Below are 19,206 nucleotides of genomic sequence, written 5' to 3'. Positions count from 1 at the left end.
GTTTTACCGATCGGGACCCCCGCAGTCACACTGCGGGGGTCCCGATCGGTAAGTGACAGGGGACTCCCCCTGTCACTTACACTTAAACGCCGCGGTCGCGCCGCGATCGCTGCGTTTAAGGAGTTAATGACACGCGGCAGCACGATCGCTGCAGCGTGTCATTACCGGTGAGGTCCCGGCTGCTGATTGCAGCCGGCCCCCACCTGCTATGAAGCGCGCTCCGCTCCGGAGCACGCTTCATAGCGTGAGAAACACCCAGGGCGTACAGTTACGCCCTAGGTCGTCTGGGGACAGACTTCCATGGCGTAACTATACGCCCTGGGTCGTCTAAGGGTTAATCCTATCTCGCACATAGGAAAAATCGGTGAACAACTCTTTATACGGAACGATCTGCGTTTTTTCTGCGAACGACGAACGACGATTTAAGAATATGTTAAAAGATCAAAATGAACGATTTCTCGCTCGTCGTTCAATCGTTCGCTGCGTTTACACGTACGATTATCGTTCGAATTCGATCGTTAGCGTGCAAATTCGCACGATAATCGTTTCGTGTAAACGCAGCATAAGTCACCTGACAAATTCTAGTGAGAAGACTGCAATATACTATTTCTCAATTATGAACCATCTTAGGCCTTGGTTACATTGTGGAGATCCATTCTTCTTCACATCTTCTTAGTTCTAATGGAGGATTGAATTGCAGCACAAGGGATAAGAAGAGCATTCCTTAATATCTCCTTGAAGAGTGCTTCTCATTTAACTTGTATTCCTATTTTGATCTGAAGGACGTATGACGATCACATCTCCAATATATGTAATGAAAGTGGCCTTATTCAGATAGAAAGTGGAGCAGGCCAGCTATAGGAGTCAAGGAACTGGTCGGCTGTGGCTGCCAGGAACTGGTCGTAGGTGAATTGAATCATTAGTTTTTTTTACAGGGGTCACCGCATACAGTGGGGATGTGGCTGTTTTTGAGCTCCCCCACTGTATGGGGCGACCATACCCGTTGTATAAGATAACTCCCAAGTTCTATGAAGATTTTTCGGGGTTAAAAAGTTGTTTTGTATGCCGGAAAATTCGGTACATTATTAAAGTATATTTATTAAATCAAGCCTCTGAAATGTATGGAAGTCAAGATCCTGGGATTGTCACTATAATGACCAGCCCAAGTCATTGGCTTTCCTCAGCATAATGTGGGAGGCTAAAGATATAGTTATAGACAGCATGTTGCCCCTTTGTATCCCTCCATGTAATAATGAAGGTAGGTGGCATACAGAGAAGACCTTGTATCCCATTCATTCTTACCAGAATGAATGGGTTACATGGGCTTCACTAAGTGCTGTTGTCACTGGACGTCTCAGAATCCAAATCCCCATGACTACAATTACTGACTTGTCTCTATGAAATGATAGTAGCGAGTATTGAATTGGCTCAGTGGTCAGAGGAAGTTAACACTTTTCTTGCAGCAGAAGGCAATCGCTATAGACATGACTTTAATCTCGCAGCGAGAAGTTCAAGCTGTTTTATATACGTCTCTCTAATAAAGTCTGTTGGAACTTTTTAAGCCTACGAGTGCGATTGTTTTTCAAAAATATAAAATTCAACTGAACTACATTTTGTGGAAATAACTGTCATAAAATTTTATGTACCAAGTATTGTGCATTCAAGTAATAAAATGAGTAGTCTTTACCATCAAAATTTACAGTTCAAAATGTTATTTCTTGATGTCGGACATATCTCTGGAAAATAATCTTCTGTGCAGCGAGTGCTTTGCCATTTGATTACTGATTTCATTTATATACACATATATATTCTGGGACTTTAGTGTTTACTGTTTAATAATAAAATATATAATATTTTATTTCCTTTGCAGTCTATGGTGCTTCTTCTTCAAAGTCAGAGGCAGTACATCTTTGAATACGACTCATCAGACCGCCTTTACTCTGTAACTATGCCGAGCGTAGCTCGACATAGTATGGCAACCCATACATCTATAGGCTACATCAGGAACATATACAATCCTCCGGAAAGCAATGCATCAATTATTTTTGACTACAGTGAAGATGGCCGAATTCTAAAAACTTCCTATCTTGGTACTGGCCGGCAAGTATTCTATAAGTATGGGAAACTTTCCAAGTTATCTGAGATCGTATATGACAGCACTGCAGTCACTTTTGGTTATGATGAAACTACTGGAGTTTTAAAAATGGTCAACCTCCAGAGTGGTGGTTTTTCTTGTACAATACGTTATCGGAAGATTGGACCCTTAGTGGACAAACAAATCTACAGGTTTTCTGAAGAAGGCATGGTGAATGCAAGATTTGACTACACGTACCATGACAACAGTTTTCGTGTTGCAAGCATTAAGCCTATCATAAGTGAAACCCCACTTCCGGTTGAATTATACCGCTATGATGACATTTCTGGAAAGATTGAACATTTTGGTAAATTTGGAGTCATTTACTATGATGTTAATCAAATCATTACGACTGCAGTGATGACACTAACAAAACATTTTGACACTCATGGCCGCATTAAAGAAGTCCAGTATGAAATATTTAGGTCACTCATGTATTGGATGACTGTGCAGTACGATAGTATGGGACGAGTTATAAAGAGAGAACTAAAGCTTGGTCCCTATGCTAACACGACTAAGTACACATACGAATACGATGGAGATGGTCAGCTGTTGACTGTTAATGTTAACGACAGACAAGCATGGCGCTACAACTATGACCTTAATGGTAACCTGTATCTGTTGACCCCTGGAAATGGTGTCCGTCTTCTGCCATTGAGATATGATCTCAGAGATAGAATAACACGTCTGGGGGATGTACAGTATAAAATAGATGATGATGGGTTTTTGAGCCAAAGAGGTGCAGATATTTTTGATTACAACTCAAAAGGTCTTCTCACCAGAGCGTACAACAAGGTCCTTGGATGGAACGTACAATATCGCTATGATGGATTGGGCCGCAGAGCATCATGTAAAACAAACTTGGGCCTCCACCTGCAGTTTTTCTATGCTGATCTCCATAATCCAACAAGGGTTACCCATGTGTATAATCACTCAAACTCTGAGATTATTTCTTTGTATTATGATTTGCAAGGCCACCTTTTTGCAATGGAGAGCAGCAGTGGGGAAGAATATTACATTGCCTCTGATAACACAGGTACACCATTAGCAGCTTTCAGCATCAATGGAGTGATGATCAAGCAGCTGCAGTATACACCCTTTGGGGAAATTTATTTTGATTCCAATCCAAACTTTCAGCTTGTCATTGGATTTCATGGAGGACTATATGATCCATTAACAAAACTTGTGCATTTTGCCCAGAGAGATTATGATGTGTTGGCTGGACGTTGGATATCTCCAGATTACACAATGTGGAAGAAAATTGGAAGAGACCCTGCACCATTCAATTTATACATGTTTAAGAACAATAATCCTCTGAGTACTGAAATGGACCTAAAAAACTATGTGACAGGTAAGCGATTATTGCCCAGCTGGATATTTAGAGGTCTTTTATATGTAGTGAGGGCGGAATGTTATCCAGATAATTTAAGAATAGCTGAACTGTTTCTCAATGATCCCTAATAGTTACTGTCCTAGAGGTTAATTTGACCCATTCCTATTAGTTCACATGTATTGATTTAGCTGACTATGCACAATGATCAGGGATTCTTATGCCAGCTGGTTACCACTATAAAACATGCCATATGAATGAGGTTTTATAATACTGGCCTGTTGGTGCATAGGTATGACAAATATATAGAAATCTATACAATTATTACAACTGCATAATTATACTCATATCTATACAATATAATGCCATCAATTTATGAACTGAGCAATCCAAAGTACAGGATTATTTCAGTACTACCGTGTTTCCCCGAAAATGAGTCTTATATTCATTTTTGGTCCTAAAGATGTGCTATTTCTGAATTTCAGGGGATGTCTTATTTTTATGAAGAAGTATTCACACTTCTTGTTGAACAAGAAAAAAATTACCATATTATATAGATATAGATATATATATAGTTGTGGTCATCACAATCCAGCATAACCAGATAACCCCCTACCTCCCTCCCTCCACCCTACTTCTCTTAGCAGCATGGTGGCTGAGGATGGGTCTTACTTTCTTGGGATACCGTATTTTTAAGGGGATGCCTTATTTTAAGCTATTCTGTAAATCCTCCACTATGCCTTATTTTCGGAGGATGTCTTATTTTTGGGGAAACAGGGTACCTGTGAAAACATACATACTGTAGAATAAATTTCTTAGTATTAGTAAGTACTTATGGGCATGTATTAAGGGGATTTCCAACAAACCAATATGCTTTGAACAGACATATTAGATACTGGAGTGAGGAAAGGTGGCCATACACCTTTAATAACTGTCAGGCAACAGTTATCTCTTTTATCCGCCCTTTATTCTCCCCATACACAGGAAAATTTTAGCACAGTCCAAGTGTTCCTTTGTTCCCCATAGGAAGGGGTAAGCTGAAGCCAGAGAGCTTCAGTGGTGGTGGCTTGTATTTATTAGAACAGTGGGGTGAAACTGTGATTTTTCCATCATGCCTGACCCGTCTCCACTGTGAGCAGTGGAGTCAGCTGGCAAAAGTATGAAGTGTATGGGAACCTTTACTCTTTGTCTTAAATGAAGTCTTAGCTATACCTCTATACAAAAGGTATGTGCGTGCAATGAAACTAAAAGAAGTGCCTTAAAGCGATTCTGTACGCACAATTTGTCTCCCCCAAACCGCTTGTACCTTCGGATAGCTGCTTTTAATCCAAGATCTGTCCTGGGGTCCGTTCGGCAGGTGAAGCAGTTATTGTCCTAAAAACAACTTTAAAACTTGCAGCCCGTGCCCTACAGGCGTGGCTTAGGATATCTGTGCCCTAACCTTGCACCACCTTACTGTCCATCCTCCCTACCCTCTTCATCATTAGGAATGCCACTGGGACATTTTCTGCATGCTGAACATTACACAGGTGCCTTAACCATCCAGCCCATGTGCCGGGCTGCCACAGGTGGGGAAAAGGAGACAATCTGCCTGGAGCATTCCTAATGATGAGGAGGGTGGGGAGGAGGGACAGAGAGGTTGTGCCAGCCTAATGCATACACAATCTAGGCCACGCCCATAGGGCACGGGGCTGCCAGTTTAAAAGTAGTTTTTTAGGACAATAACTGCATGACCTGCCGAACGAACCCCGGGACAGATCTTGTATTAAAAGCAGCTATCTGAAGGTACAAGCGGTTTTGGGGGGGGGGGGGGGGGCAGATTGTGGGTACAGAGTCACTTTAATATAATAAAATGCCACTGTGAACTAGGTAAGAGTTTCTTTCTTCTGAGGAACATACTGATTGTGAAATCTTCTTTATATTGGTAAGAAATCTTACTACAGACTAATAGGAAATCTAAAACTAAAAGAAGTGGTTTCTCACAATGTTCAGCTATTATGAAGCAGTCTATAATTGTTTTAATAGTGTACGCTGTATCTTCCAGGAATAGAAAGAGACCAGCTGATTAGTACAACATAGATGGCATAAATTGTCACTAAATGGCCATTTATGTTGTAAGGAAAAGAGTCACTAATCTTCCATTATGAAATGTGAGATAAGACATTACAGGGAGGAACAAGTATGCGGGGTTTGTTCTGTGATTACAAGACAGAAATAGGTTCTTTACAGAAGAAAAATCCCAATGAACGTGACTGTGAGAAAGAGGCTGAGCGTTTCTGACAAGTGGGGTCACACGTGTTTCATATGCTTAAACGCTCCATCCAGCTATTGTCTTGATAATTAAACTTTATTAAACAAGACTGCTTCATAGCCAAGTAGTCATGTTAAATTACCGTACTTATGTAGACAGAAGTAAGATCCTTCAGAATGGTACTCTGAAATTGCTTTATAATTTTACTTCTTTAAGGAGGTCATAGATCACATTGTAGACTTATGAGCATTAAGATGAAGTAGTGTTTGCTCATTAATCTGCACCAATTAAACGCAATACTTGACATTAACCCTTTAAACATAAGGGTGTTTTAATCCTTAGTGTTCTGACAGTTTTAAGTGGTTTGGCACACATAGTGGTTTAATAGCCCTAATTTTTAAAGTTTATTTAATTACCAAAATAATGTTTGTACAGTGTTTTTTTTTTTATTATAATTTTGTTTCCAGAAAAATATCTTTGTAAAATATGTTTTTATTTCAATGTTCCGTCTTAATGCGGCTATAAAGATAGCGTGGGCTGTTATATTTCATATATATTTTACATAAAAGCCTGGGGAGAATCATAGCAACTGGTCTTAAAGCACATACAAGAACAGCTCTAACACCATTTTGAGAAGGTGGTTTTCACCTTTATATCATTGTTTCGCTCCAACTAGGAGTCTTAGAACCTTGACTAGGAATGTTTTCCTAGCCGAAAATCTCTCCAAAAGGAAAGAATACCAACATTCTTGGCAGGAGGGAAGGTAGCTCCCTGCCATGACATTAGCGTATTACAGCCTGGATTAGGCCTGTCAGGCACTGTACCCAGCCTTGCTGCTGACATGGATGGGTACTCAAGTATTCATGGCAGCTCTGGAGGTCTTCACAAGGTCCCCCAGCTGCCATGAAGATTAGAGATGAGCGAACCGGGTTCGGGTTCAAGTCGATCCGAACCCGAACGATTGGCATTTGATTAGCAGTGGCTGCTGAACTTGGATAAAGCTCTAAGGTTGTCTGGAAAACATGGATACAGCCAATGACTATAGCCATGATTTCTACATAGCCTTAGGGCTTCATCCAAGTTCAGCAGCCACCGCTAATCAAATGCCGAAAGTTCGGGTTCGGATCGACTCGAGCATGCTTGAGGTTCGCTCATCTCTAATGAAGATGCATTGGACCAGGGTTCCTCCTCATCGCAAGAACGGGTGAGTATGAAGCTGCAGACTCTTTACAAGTTGCGTCACAATCTGACCTTTGCAGGTAAAGGGTTAATCTACCAGGAAAGGAGGTTTCTCCTTTCCTAATAGACCCAGCAGGGGGCGGCTGTCATATCGGCCTGTTGAGCTCCCACAATCCCAGCACGGGAAACCCACAATCCATTATTTTAGGCTTGCTGTAAAAGGATGGTGGCCTAGAATAAGGACCCTTAATGACTGATGTGAAAAGTCATATGGGCGGTCATTAAGGGGTTAAGAGGAAAGTGACTGTAATTTAAAGGGTTTATAATTATAAAACTTATTTTAGCAGCGCTTAAATCAAACAAAAATTATAAAAAAAAAAAAAATGGTAAAAACTGTCACTTTACAATCCTCCTCCTGATTGAGGAAACTAGCCCGGTCTTGAACTGGTTAAGTAAAATACTGTATATAAACTATTTCCACTAGTTCTGCACCTTTCTACTGAATCCATTTTATCAATACAGAATGTGCTGAGAGAATACCTATATTCCCATGGCATAGGAGATGAGACTAATGTTCTATATGAAATCTATAAAACAGCCCCTCATCATATGCATATAGATAGTAATGATTCTATATCTTATGTCTATTCACCAGATGTGCAGAGCTGGCTTGTGATGTTTGGATTTCAGCTGAGCAATATCATTCCCGGCTTCCCAAGATCCAAACTGCATTTTGTGCCACCTCCATATGAACTGACTGAAAGTCAAGAATGTGAGAATGGACAGGTAGGTCTCATCTCCTTCACAAATACGAGCTGCCGTGCCTCGGTGTGATATCTTACATTTCCACTTGTATCACTTCGGGATGGGATTTTTATTCTAATGATCTTATGCACAATGTGCGTTTTGCCTGCCTAGATAGTTATGGTAATTGCAGTATCATTAGCTCTTTGTGTGTATACCCTTGAGTTGTTTCTTGATTAACAATAGTACAGGGAAATTTAAAGGTAGCCGGCCATCTGTTCCATCTACAGTATAACAGCCTACCCCTTTGGGATTTTATGACTTAAAATAAAAATATAGCTTACAGCTACTGTATTGCATGCGTGCTTTCTATATATGCAATAAAAACAGTGTATGCGTTATAAGAAACTGAGAAATGATTCCTTTTATGGGGAATATGGCATTTTCAGCTTCACTAACTCGCCTTTTATTTACAGGACATGCAGTGCATTGGCAGATAACTTCAAGCAGGAATCTGTAAAAAAAAAAAAAATCTGCATTGAAGGGTCACAGAATGCAGCTGCGGGATCTTAAAAGCAGCTGCATGGATTAATGTGCTCTAAACATTTAATTAAGACAAAAGGAACAAAATATCAGAGCTCGACTGGTTTGGTCCTAAGCCCCAGGCCACCACATGCTTATTACTGCTCTGAAGCATGCAGAATGCAATCATGGGTTGGAGCCTAGTGCCAAAGCTTCCTGTTGCTGGCACGGGAGCGATAGAGCTCTGTTAGAAGCTCCTTACCCATACAAACTGCATTAATGTAATATTTATGATATGGTGTGTGTCTTTGGTGATAAAGGACATTAGTGCTAGCAGAAAATTACATGCCCCGACTGATGATAAAAAGAATTGATTATGACAAACTGTATGGTTTTTGTGCATTTATATATATTCATTGAAGCCTAAACAGAAAGCACATCCCAATACAAATCAGAACGTGCTCTCCGACTAGTGTTATCACAAGGCGCAAAGAATATGTAAAATGGTTATTTTTGCAGGCTTGTTTATAGAATATGCCAAGTCCTCCATTATCTCACTGACGGTCACTGTGTACTGAACGTGCGTCACATTATATGACCTTGGCTGTGTCAACACATTATCATGGATGTCACTTCATTACCAAGTAAAGTATTACATGACCAGTGGAGGGACACAGGGGAGCTGTAGCAGTAATACGGGGCATATTTCATACCAGACATCCTGGAAGGGAACCTGTCATCATTTTCGTGCTGCCGGAACCACGAGTCATCAGGGTGGTCCCCAGTGGTTTCTGTCTGCCCACCAGCCTTGATGAATAAATCTTTCCATATACCCAAACAGGGAGAGAGCTATATATTAAAGGGAAACTAATAGTCCAACCTGATGTTATATTCCCATAGGGCCAAGGACACTGAGGAGAAAGATGGTTTTCTTACCTTCATCCTCAGCGTCGTTTTCGGTAAATCTTGACTTTAATCAATATGCAAACTAGCGGATAAGTACTTAAAGGATTAAGATGTTAAAATAGAAGTAATTTACAAATTTGTATAACTTTATGACACCAATTTAATTTAAAAACCCTTTTTCTCCGCCAGAGTACCTATTTCGCCAGAGTACCTATTTAAGGCTTGTGGTGTAGGGAGAAGCCACCTGGGACTTTCCTGATGACTCGTTATTCAGGCAGCATGAAAGTGGTGACGGGTTCCCTTAAAGCAACTCTATACCCACAATCTACCCCCCCCCCCCCCCAAACCGCTTGTACCATCAGATAGCTGCTTTTAATCAGAAATCGGTCCTGGGGTCCGCTTGGCAGGTGATGCAGTTACTGTCCTAAAAACAACTTTGAAACTTGCAGCCCTGTGTCAAATTGGCTTGGCCAAGAGTGTCTATGCTCTATGCCCAGCCTCTTCATCCCTCATCCCCACCCTCTTCACCATTTCTCCTATTCATCACTTGTCTGAACACTGCACATGTACCTTAAGAATCCAGCACATGTTCAGTGTTCAGACAGTTGATGATTAGGAGAAATCCTGCCTTGGGCATTCCTAATGGTGAAAAGGGGGGGAGGAGGGATGGAGAGGTGGTGCAAGCCTAGGGCACACACACTCTAGCAAGATTGTGGGTACAGAGTTGTTTTAAAGTTATCAGACATTATGACAAAATATTTATAACAGACTTTATTATAACTTCCTGCTGTTATTCTGTCAACATTTCTAGTGGTGGATCCTACTTGGTATCCAGCCAAGAACTTTCCCAAAACCTGTAGAGTAATGTGGACCATCTGTCCTCATGTCATGTACACAGTTCCCACGGCTGATGCTGTAAACAGCTGGAAATCATGCATGCCCAGTTTTCCTTGACTCCCCCCTAAACTGCAATTTACACTGATGTGTCTGTGAGCAGCAGTCATGCAGGCCTTACTATTAGCGATCCTGATGCTTGCAAATTTTTCTGAGCAGTTTGCTGTCATCATGCTCAATTTGGAACACTGCGTGAGCAACTTCTGCAGAGACGCTCAGCTGTAATAGTCTTTTAGACTTGTTTTATGTGGACTGAATAAACAAGAGCCTACACTAAAACCATTATATCTTACATACACTGTGCAAATAATTGTGGCTATGCAAATACAGGTTTATTTCTGATTCATGCTTGACCGCATGTGGTTTGCAGGCCTATTTGTAGATAGCAGGAAACTCATAATGCACTTGCCTAATAAACTAGTCTGCATTAAGGTGCTGCCACTCGTGCAGAACAAAGGACTTCATATCCAAAAACAGAATTTCAGGATAGGTGCCAATATTTCATCACAATTTTGCTACATTCAATTTGGCCTCATTTCTCTTTATTTTAGAAACATTCAGCTGAAAATTCTGAAAACAGGGGATTGTGCACGTTACGGCTTGTACTTAATACTCCACATTTCATGCCTTTTTTCTACTAATCTCACAGCAGAGTGCCATATAAATCTCAAAATGTTTTTTTCACATTTATTTGTGGACCGTTTCCTTTTGTAATATAGGACTTTACTTTTCTCAAATAGCTGGATAACTTTTCTAATTTCATGTGATTTACTTTTATACTAAATTAAGGGCAAAATGTAATTAAGGCAGTATTGCGTGACCTTCAGAAATCTGTACAGTCTAGTTCCTATGGTTCAATGCATTACTTTTTAACTTTCTACAACTAATTCATTTCTCTGTCTTACAGCTAATTACGGGTGTTCAACAGACCACTGAAAGACATAATCAAGCATTTATGGCATTAGAGGGTCAAACCATCGTGAAGAGGCTGCATGCAAACATAAGGGAAAAACTGGGACACTGGTTTGCAACTGCAGTTCCTATAATTGGAAAAGGAATAATGTTTGCAATCAAAGAAGGCAAAGTGACAACAGGAATGTCCAGCATTGCCAGTGAAGACAGCCGGAAAATTGCTCTTGTGCTTAACGGAGCTCACTACCTGGAAAAAATGTACTACAACATAGAAGGAAAGGACACCCATTATTTTGTCAAAATCGGCTCCTCCGACAGCGATCTAGTCACCTTAGGTTTGACAACGGGTCGCAAAACACTAGACAGCGGAGTCAATGTCACAGTCTCTCAACCGACCCTGCTGATAAACGGAAGGACTCGCAGGTTTACAAACATAGAGTTCCAGCATTCATCTCTCATATTAAACATCCGCTATGGGTTGACTGTTGACAGCATGGATGAAGAGAAAGCGCGAGTTCTTGACCAAGCACGTCAGCGGGCATTGAGTGCAGCTTGGGCAAAAGAGCAGCAAAAGGCACGGGATGGGAAAGAAGGCAGTCGCTTATGGACTGAGGGGGAAAAGCAGCAACTTCTAAGCACAGGAAGAGTTCAAGGCTACGAAGGGTACTATGTCCTTCCAGTAGAGCAGTACCCAGAACTAGCAGACAGCAGCAGTAACATCCAGTTCTTGAGACAGAATGAGATGGGAAAGAGGTAACAAATTAATCTACTGTCATCCGCCCTGGGATGAATCAGTAGTAAAAACTGTTATCTCCTCTCCTAAGGAGATGAAGACCTAAATGGGGCACTAGGCTGAATTGTTTTGAGACAGTTAAGTGGCAGGAAAGCTCACATTTTTTGAGTTGAATGCTGCTGACAACCACAAATCGAAGTGGACTTAAAGCCTGACATAAGTAAAACACAAGTAAACAAAGTACCCCTGTGATATTACCCACTTCTTCTGGGTCTCTGTTACAAATAATAACAAGAATTAAGGCCTCTGAATTACCTCACTTCTTTGACGTGGGGGAAATACAGAAACACAAAATTCCAAGCGGCCGCCTTTGCGAGATCTTTTGCTGAAAACTACTCAGACTGCTTCTTTGATAAGTATTCCAACATTTTGATTTACAAAGAATGCTTACTGCATTGAAAAATTAAAAAAAAAAAAAACTAAGACTATGGAGCGATTTCTAGAAACAACTGTAAAACTAAGAGCACTGGATAAACTCTGACAAGAAAACACAAACTTTACTTGCACTCTTATCCCCAAATGCTCTTACTTAATTTATTCATTAAGTGGGTAGAGTGTGACGTGTGAGTCAAATGGCTTTCACTACAGTTAAAATTCATCCTCTTGTTTGTATTTGAGAAATCCATTGTGGACAATACAGTATAACAGTTACAGGGTGTAGTCTGTTTAGAATCAGTAGTTTGTTGGTATCAGTTTCAGTAGAGATGTGGGCATTGTGACACTATCGCAAATGGGCACCACTTCTGATCACCCTGTTCATATAAGAAGGCCAGATGGCACAATCACTGTTTCAGATTAAAACTAGAAATGTGTTTGTTTGGTCAAAACAATAAACTGAGACAATCACCTTACAGTCACCACAAAATGATTATGAACTTTGGTATTTTTTCTTTCTTTTTTTTTTTTTTTTTGTAATATACATGTATGAACTGTTCATTGAGTTTTTATATTATTTTAATTTGCTGCTAAATGAAAATTAGAGACAGGCAAAGATAATTTATGGCAAAGTGTTTAAATTGTTTATACATAAATAAAGTCTCTAAAACTGTGAATGGTTTTCTCCTGAATGTGGGTATTTTTTTTTACTGAAAATGTTTCTTTGTATTTGCACCAAATGTGAGATTTATCACAGCCAACTTTCTAGAAAGATTATAATTATAGATGAGCGAAATTACAGTAAGTGTGGGTCTGCAAACTCCCAAACTATCAGCGTTTGACTTCTGAAGGTGGATGCAGCCTGAGGACTGCCTGGAAAACATGGATACAGATTAAGGCCATGTTCACATGGCTCAAGAGACCAGCTGTTGCCTGACCCGGACGGGTCACATAGCGGCCGGTCTCTGAAAAGATCATCACCCCGACTGGTACTGCAGTACCGGCCGGATTATCTTTAAGGCCGCAGAGTTCTGATGTGGGCACATTGGCGCGCGCCCGCATCAGAACTCCCCACAGTGACCGCAGCCGCTCGCTTCATAGTGTGCACTGACAGGGCTTTCTGCAACCGCTATTCACTGAATATCGGCTGCAGAAAACTGACATGTCAGCTGTTCGCAGCACCGCTAGGGGTCCCGGCCGTAGCGAATACTATGTGTATACGCTACGGACGGGATCCCATAGACACCAGGCCAACATATTTTCTCGTATCAACTACGGCCGTTGTTGCAATACTTTGTGTGAACATAGCCTAAGGCTAAGTTCACACAACCTATACCTTCAATTAATCACGGCCAGTGTTGCAATTGCAACACCGGCCGTGATTTATTTCAAATATATATTGCATTAAAGTCTATGGAATCTGGCTAGGATTCTTTGTGACCACACGAAAAAGTGTGGTCACAATAGTGGCTGCACAAAACTGACGGTGCAGACCATGTAAACTGCTGCTCTGGCCGCACTTTACATTGTCTGCTATGGATAATTGGAATGTGGGCACACCGGAATGCACCTGCATCCCAATTCAAAAGAAATGAAGTTCAATCGGAACTTCACTGACACCGGTCGTACTGTGACATGGATGTGTGACAGAACGGCCGGTGTCTTACATTGTGTGAACCCGTCCTCTGTCTGTAACCATATTTTCCATGCAGTCCTCTGGCTGCATCCACCTTCTCCAGCCAACAGGAGACAGATGCAGAGTGTTCGATAGTTTGCGAACCCAAACTTACTGTAAATTTGCTTATCTCTGATTATAATCTTCTGTGCAACATGGAGGACCTTAGGCTAAGTAATAAAAAGCTAAGTGTAAACTGGACATAAAAAATAATTTTATATGTTGACTGGTTTTGCCATGCAACCCCTAGGCTTGCTAAAGAGAACAAAATATTTTAGCTCATACTGTCAACAAAACAAAAAAAAATGGAAGGAATGGAAGTAACCATGCCTTATTTTGTTTTCGTTTTTCAACTGTTACATAAAAAAAAAAAACAACAGATAAACAATGAGCCCCAGGGATGATAACCAGCAGATATACAGCTATTGGAAAGTACAGTATGATACAAGGATTACTTTATCATTACACTTTTTGCTATAAAAAAGACCAGCATCTCTATATGCTCGAAATACATACACCATATGTGGAGTACTTGAGGTTTCTTCAGTCAACCAAGGTCCTCATACAGTATATAATAAAAAAAAAAGTGAGGAGTCTATATAGCCTGCTCCTGGAGGTTAGGTGCAATCTAAATAGTCATTTGGCCTGAAGGAGCTGGCACTAACCACTGTATTCCTCCATGTGATAAAATGTCAACCCTGTAAATCCTGTAAAAGCATAGTTGCTTCTTGGATGTTGCTCTTCTATATGATAAATTCCATTTGTTTACTTTCCTTACTATGGATACCATATCTATTGCTACATACAAGTACACTTTACATTTAGAATACTGATCATTTATGCTATAGTCAATGACGATGAATATAAATGAATACTGTGGGAGTGTCACATTTCATCAAGGTGTCCATCATTTTAACAGAAAGAACAAAGATTCTTCATGAGCACAGCCTTCTATTAATAGTGAATGTATTGATGAAACAATATGCAAGTAGTGCCCTCTAGTCTATAGACAGCGCTATGTAAGGATTTTGAGCCCTGACCACTAAAAAGACTTATTATAGAAAAAAAAAATAATGAACAAGAATGTTGTAAATGGTCACTTTAAAAGGAAATAAGTCACTAGTTTCGTGCCACCTTAAATGAGGGCAGCATAAACTAGTGACAAATGCTGAACAGATCAATATATTACTGTCATGATTCTGTTCAGCAATTCTTCTGATAAGCAGGAGAATGGGATTTGTGCTGCACCACTCTCTGTACCTTACAACTGTTGACTGAGCTGTATGACTATACACAGTATAGATAGACAATTGCCAATCAGCGGTAACTGGACAGAGAGAGCTGGTACTCATGAATATCAAGGACTTACTGAGCACATACAAATAATGGAGACGACTAGTGTGCTATGCTCACTCATCGCCATTCAGGAAGATATCTCCAAATCAGCTGCAAAACCCACTGACAGGCTCTTTTAAGATGACATTTACTATTAACAGTAATGGTTAACAGTAAAAAAAAAATAAAAAATTCCAGCCAAAATATTCAAAACCAAAATAGGGTGATTCATCATGCTTCAAATAAAAAAAAAATAAAAAAAAAGACAGGCCGCTCATCCAGTTACTGGCCACACTGTCCCATCTAGGCCAGTGATTGGCTGAATGGCCTATCACTGAAGAGATGGGGCCAGAAGTGTCAGCGGCAGCTACAGTGAGCAGGGAACACAGGGAAATGACAGCAGGACACCGGGGAGCATGGGTAAGTATAAACTTTATTATTTTCTATATAAAAAAACAGGGCTGCACAGATATCGAGCAAAGGCTCAGTAAGCAGGCACCAGTCTAGGGGATCAGCACTCACTTACTGTGCCACAGCAGGCATCAAGGGACTACCTGGATAGCCTTACATACAGATTATTGGTGAGCCCAGCCCAAATTGCTGGTGATCATTGACAGTTATCAAATGTGTAAGAACACACACACCATATGTGGAGCTTGTTAATTTACAAAGGGCCCAGAGGATTAGTGAGCCCAATAGTCAGTTTCCTAAGATCTATTTTATTGCATGTAAACTGAATTCATTTCATGGCCCACAACTGGTGGATTGAAAAACTTTAAAGTAGTGCCTTATGCTGAGCTATTCAAGAGCAAGGTCTTCTTGCACATGGGTTTCTTTGTCTTTTGTTCTTATTGGTTAATATGTATGCATGGCCATCTGTATAGTTTGCAATGACTTCCAGAGATCAAGAAGCATGCTCGAAAAAGAAAATAAAAAGGTCAGAAAGTCAGCCTCCAATTACGCTTCCATTTGTGCATGAATTAGGTCATGGTAAAAGCAAGGAAAGCATGATAAAAGGGTTTGGTAAATCAATTCTCCATTTATTTTCATTAAGTAACAATAGCAGTTCCATAATATTGTGAGGATGACAACTACATGTTTCAGAAGGAAAGGTCAGTAAAAAGCTTCATCATCCTCCTCCAGTATGTATGTATGTGCAAGTAGGACAAGCATAAATTCTAGTTTACACGCAGCCACCTGATTCTAATAAAGGTGGAAATTTTCTTTTTTACTGAAATATTTGCACCATGATACTAGAATCACGCAGAATGGAAACCACATTGTAAAATGGAAGTTGATATTTCTCAGCTACAGATTTGATGGTCAAATAAAGGTCCCCATACACTTTAATAGTCAGTCCCTGACTTTGGCAGGACTGTCTAACTGTATAAAGTGTTAAGGGGCCTTGTGTCTCTCCCCCCCAAGATCAACCCTGACTGACTGTGCAGCAGCTGCCACAAACAAATCAACATAGATAAATACAAAAACTAATTTCCCCGCCCTAAAACTTTTGTCAAGCGCAAATTATATTTCACAATAGAAAACATAACTCAAGGTCAGCAAAGAACACAGTTGGTGCAAACAACACAAAATCAAGCAAAAGCTCTAGGTAAATATGTATAGTGTTTGATACAATTAGCTTGAAGGGATGTTTTTTATGCCTTATTATCTTGTCACATAGCAGTATACTGGAAGGAGAATTTTATTCTTCTGTATACCCATGAGAATGCAGCCTACAAACCACCTACTCTGAACTGTGCTTTGACATCTCCCTCTTGCTTCTTTGCTTTTCTCTAAGTCCTTTATTCAACACCCACAAGGCCCAATTAAACTATTAGTATACAGACACATGGCATTGATGCCTGGAAGCTTCACAAAATGTTTTTTTTATAAATTTTAATTTTTAGAATCAAGTCAATAAAATGGAAAATATAAAAGAAAGGCTAAAAAACCTGTAGTGTGCTATTGTTGTTAGGTTGTATAGAAAAAGGAAGAAATACATGGAGAAGCCCAAGAGAAGCTAAACAATATCGTATATATAAAAAAATTTAGTATTGCAAGAAAAAGCATAAAAAAGCTCAAAGTGCCAATAAAAACTGTCATTCACTTTCCAACCCCAAAACTTAGCTTTTATTGTCATGTATCAAAAGTAAATACTCCAAAGTTTGACAAGTTATATCATTAATGGTGGTATGTTACTATACATATGTGGATGTAGAGACTTCTGGAACTGTATATTGTTCCATACATAGGGGTGGCTTGGAGAGATTAGCTTGGATTTTAAACTCAGATTCAAAACCAGTGTCACTACTTCTTGGTGTACACCATCATTCCAAGGCTTGTGGTCTGCTCTCTACAAACTCCCCAGATCTGGTTTCTGGTTGTATTTCTAATATTACTGATATACTGTGACAGGAGGATGTAGAGAAGCAAAGAAAATAGAGGATGTCAACCCTAAGTGCACACCATCCAAGAGTAGCAGCAGCACTGTCGGTTATGTAGAGGACTGCATAGACTCTACAGTAGCATCAAATGTTATTTACACAGTTGCTTAAAGGGAATCTGAGCTGATAACTGATGGGACACTAAAATGAATTGTACCTTTTCTAATGGTGATGACTAGAGAGCGAACTGAAGATTTGTTACCAACTTTGCAAAAAGTTTGTAATTAGATTGTAAGATGGCAGTTGCAAGTTTTAATACTAATAGAAAACAAAAAAAAAAGCGTCTATATTTAACTGTGTCTCATGCGGGTCCCCGATGCCCCAGCCGATCATAGCAGTCTTGTGCCACTCAGCCCAACCGCACTAAAACAGCTAAATGCCTGTAATCGTTTAATTGTTTTAGTGCATTTCATTTAAGGTTTTGTTCAGATGAACCTCTGTCATTCATTCAAACAGTTTCCCCGCTTCCAGCATGATATTAATAAATCATGTCGGGCGGGGAAACACTCAAGGACAGGGATTCCACATATGTGTCGTCCGTGCTTTACGGAGCGAACACAGAACTTGTGAATCCAGCCTAAATCGTAGTCATAAGTGTCAAGAGGGCAGTCCTGAGCTACCAGAAGGCCACAACATCACCTGCTTCCTTTCCTTCTATGTTTGATATATAGGACTTGGCTCACAGAGACAAAAACTTGATTTTATAACTTGGGCCTTAACTACACTGCAACTTTTTGGTTGCTACTAATTAATTCTAAAGGAGTTATCTAAGAATAAAAAAAAAAAAAAAACCTGCTTTCTTCTGAAAACAGCACCACACCTCTCATCAGGTTGTGGGCGGTATTACAACTCAGCTCCATTGACTACAATGGACCAAAACTGCATTACAACATACAAACTGGGGTCAGTTGTGGCACAATTTTCAGAAGAAATAACTTGTTTTCCTAGTCCTGGATCACCCAGCTGTGTCATTAAAGTGCCACGAAGATTCAAACACTTTTCCCGCCTGGCATCATGGTATTGATTATACAATACCTGATACCAGGCAGGGGTACAGTCCACTACACCACTTACCCATCCATAGGTTCGGTGTTTTACAAAATGTGAAAATAAGCCATTAATATCAGTAGTGAACACAAGGGGAAAAACACAAAAAGTACAAAAGTACAAAAACACAAGGGGAAAAAAGGGTTAAATGAGAATTAAAACTGGGTATACCCAATCTTAAGATCTAATATGACATGGGCACGTGGACTCCTCTCTACTAGCAAAAAGGGATAGATGCCTATTGCTGTGGAAATTTCAGCAACACCATATATTACATGGTCATGTGTTGACTTCAATGGCATATTGTTCAGCCATAGGTGTGAGGTGCAGCAGCTCCTTTTTCTCTCCATGTCCGTATATTGGTCAGTTTGACATGTTGAGCCCTTAGTGAGAAAACTTGGATTCCAGCAACCATATACCATGGTAATCAGCTATTATACCATACAGACCCACCTCTCATACTGCCACCATACAAATGATTGTATGGAGAAATCTCACAGCGTTCATGAAGTTGACAGCTTTTGCTGTGTATGGTCAGCTGCAGGTACTTCTATTATAAAAAAAAAAATCAAAATGCATCCTTTTTTTAAACATACACAAAAATGTGGTCGACTACATTTTTGTGTACATTAAAAAAAAGTGTTTTGAGCCCTTTTTTTTTAATA

At 40.0% G+C, this 19,206-nt stretch overlaps 1 protein-coding gene across 1 annotated transcript in view; it reads left to right on the top strand.

Annotated features, from left to right (window-relative positions):
- Nucleotides 1-12,569, top strand: part of TENM2 (teneurin transmembrane protein 2) — a 750,809-nt gene extending 738,240 nt beyond the window's left edge. The window contains exons 28-30 of the mRNA XM_069970729.1: nucleotides 1,871-3,485; nucleotides 7,550-7,680; nucleotides 10,868-12,569. Coding sequence (XP_069826830.1) covers nucleotides 1,871-3,485; nucleotides 7,550-7,680; nucleotides 10,868-11,629 — 2,508 coding nt within the window. The 3' untranslated portion in view covers nucleotides 11,630-12,569. The remainder of the gene's footprint in view (nucleotides 1-1,870; nucleotides 3,486-7,549; nucleotides 7,681-10,867) is intronic.
- The last annotated feature ends 6,637 nt before the right edge of the window (nucleotides 12,570-19,206 follow it).

This window comes from Dendropsophus ebraccatus, chromosome 1, assembly GCF_027789765.1.
Source record: "Dendropsophus ebraccatus isolate aDenEbr1 chromosome 1, aDenEbr1.pat, whole genome shotgun sequence".
Classification (NCBI taxonomy): Eukaryota; Metazoa; Chordata; class Amphibia; order Anura; family Hylidae; genus Dendropsophus; species Dendropsophus ebraccatus.
The sequence above is the reverse complement of the archived record's forward strand: the minus strand, read 5'-3'. Positions and strand labels throughout refer to the sequence as shown.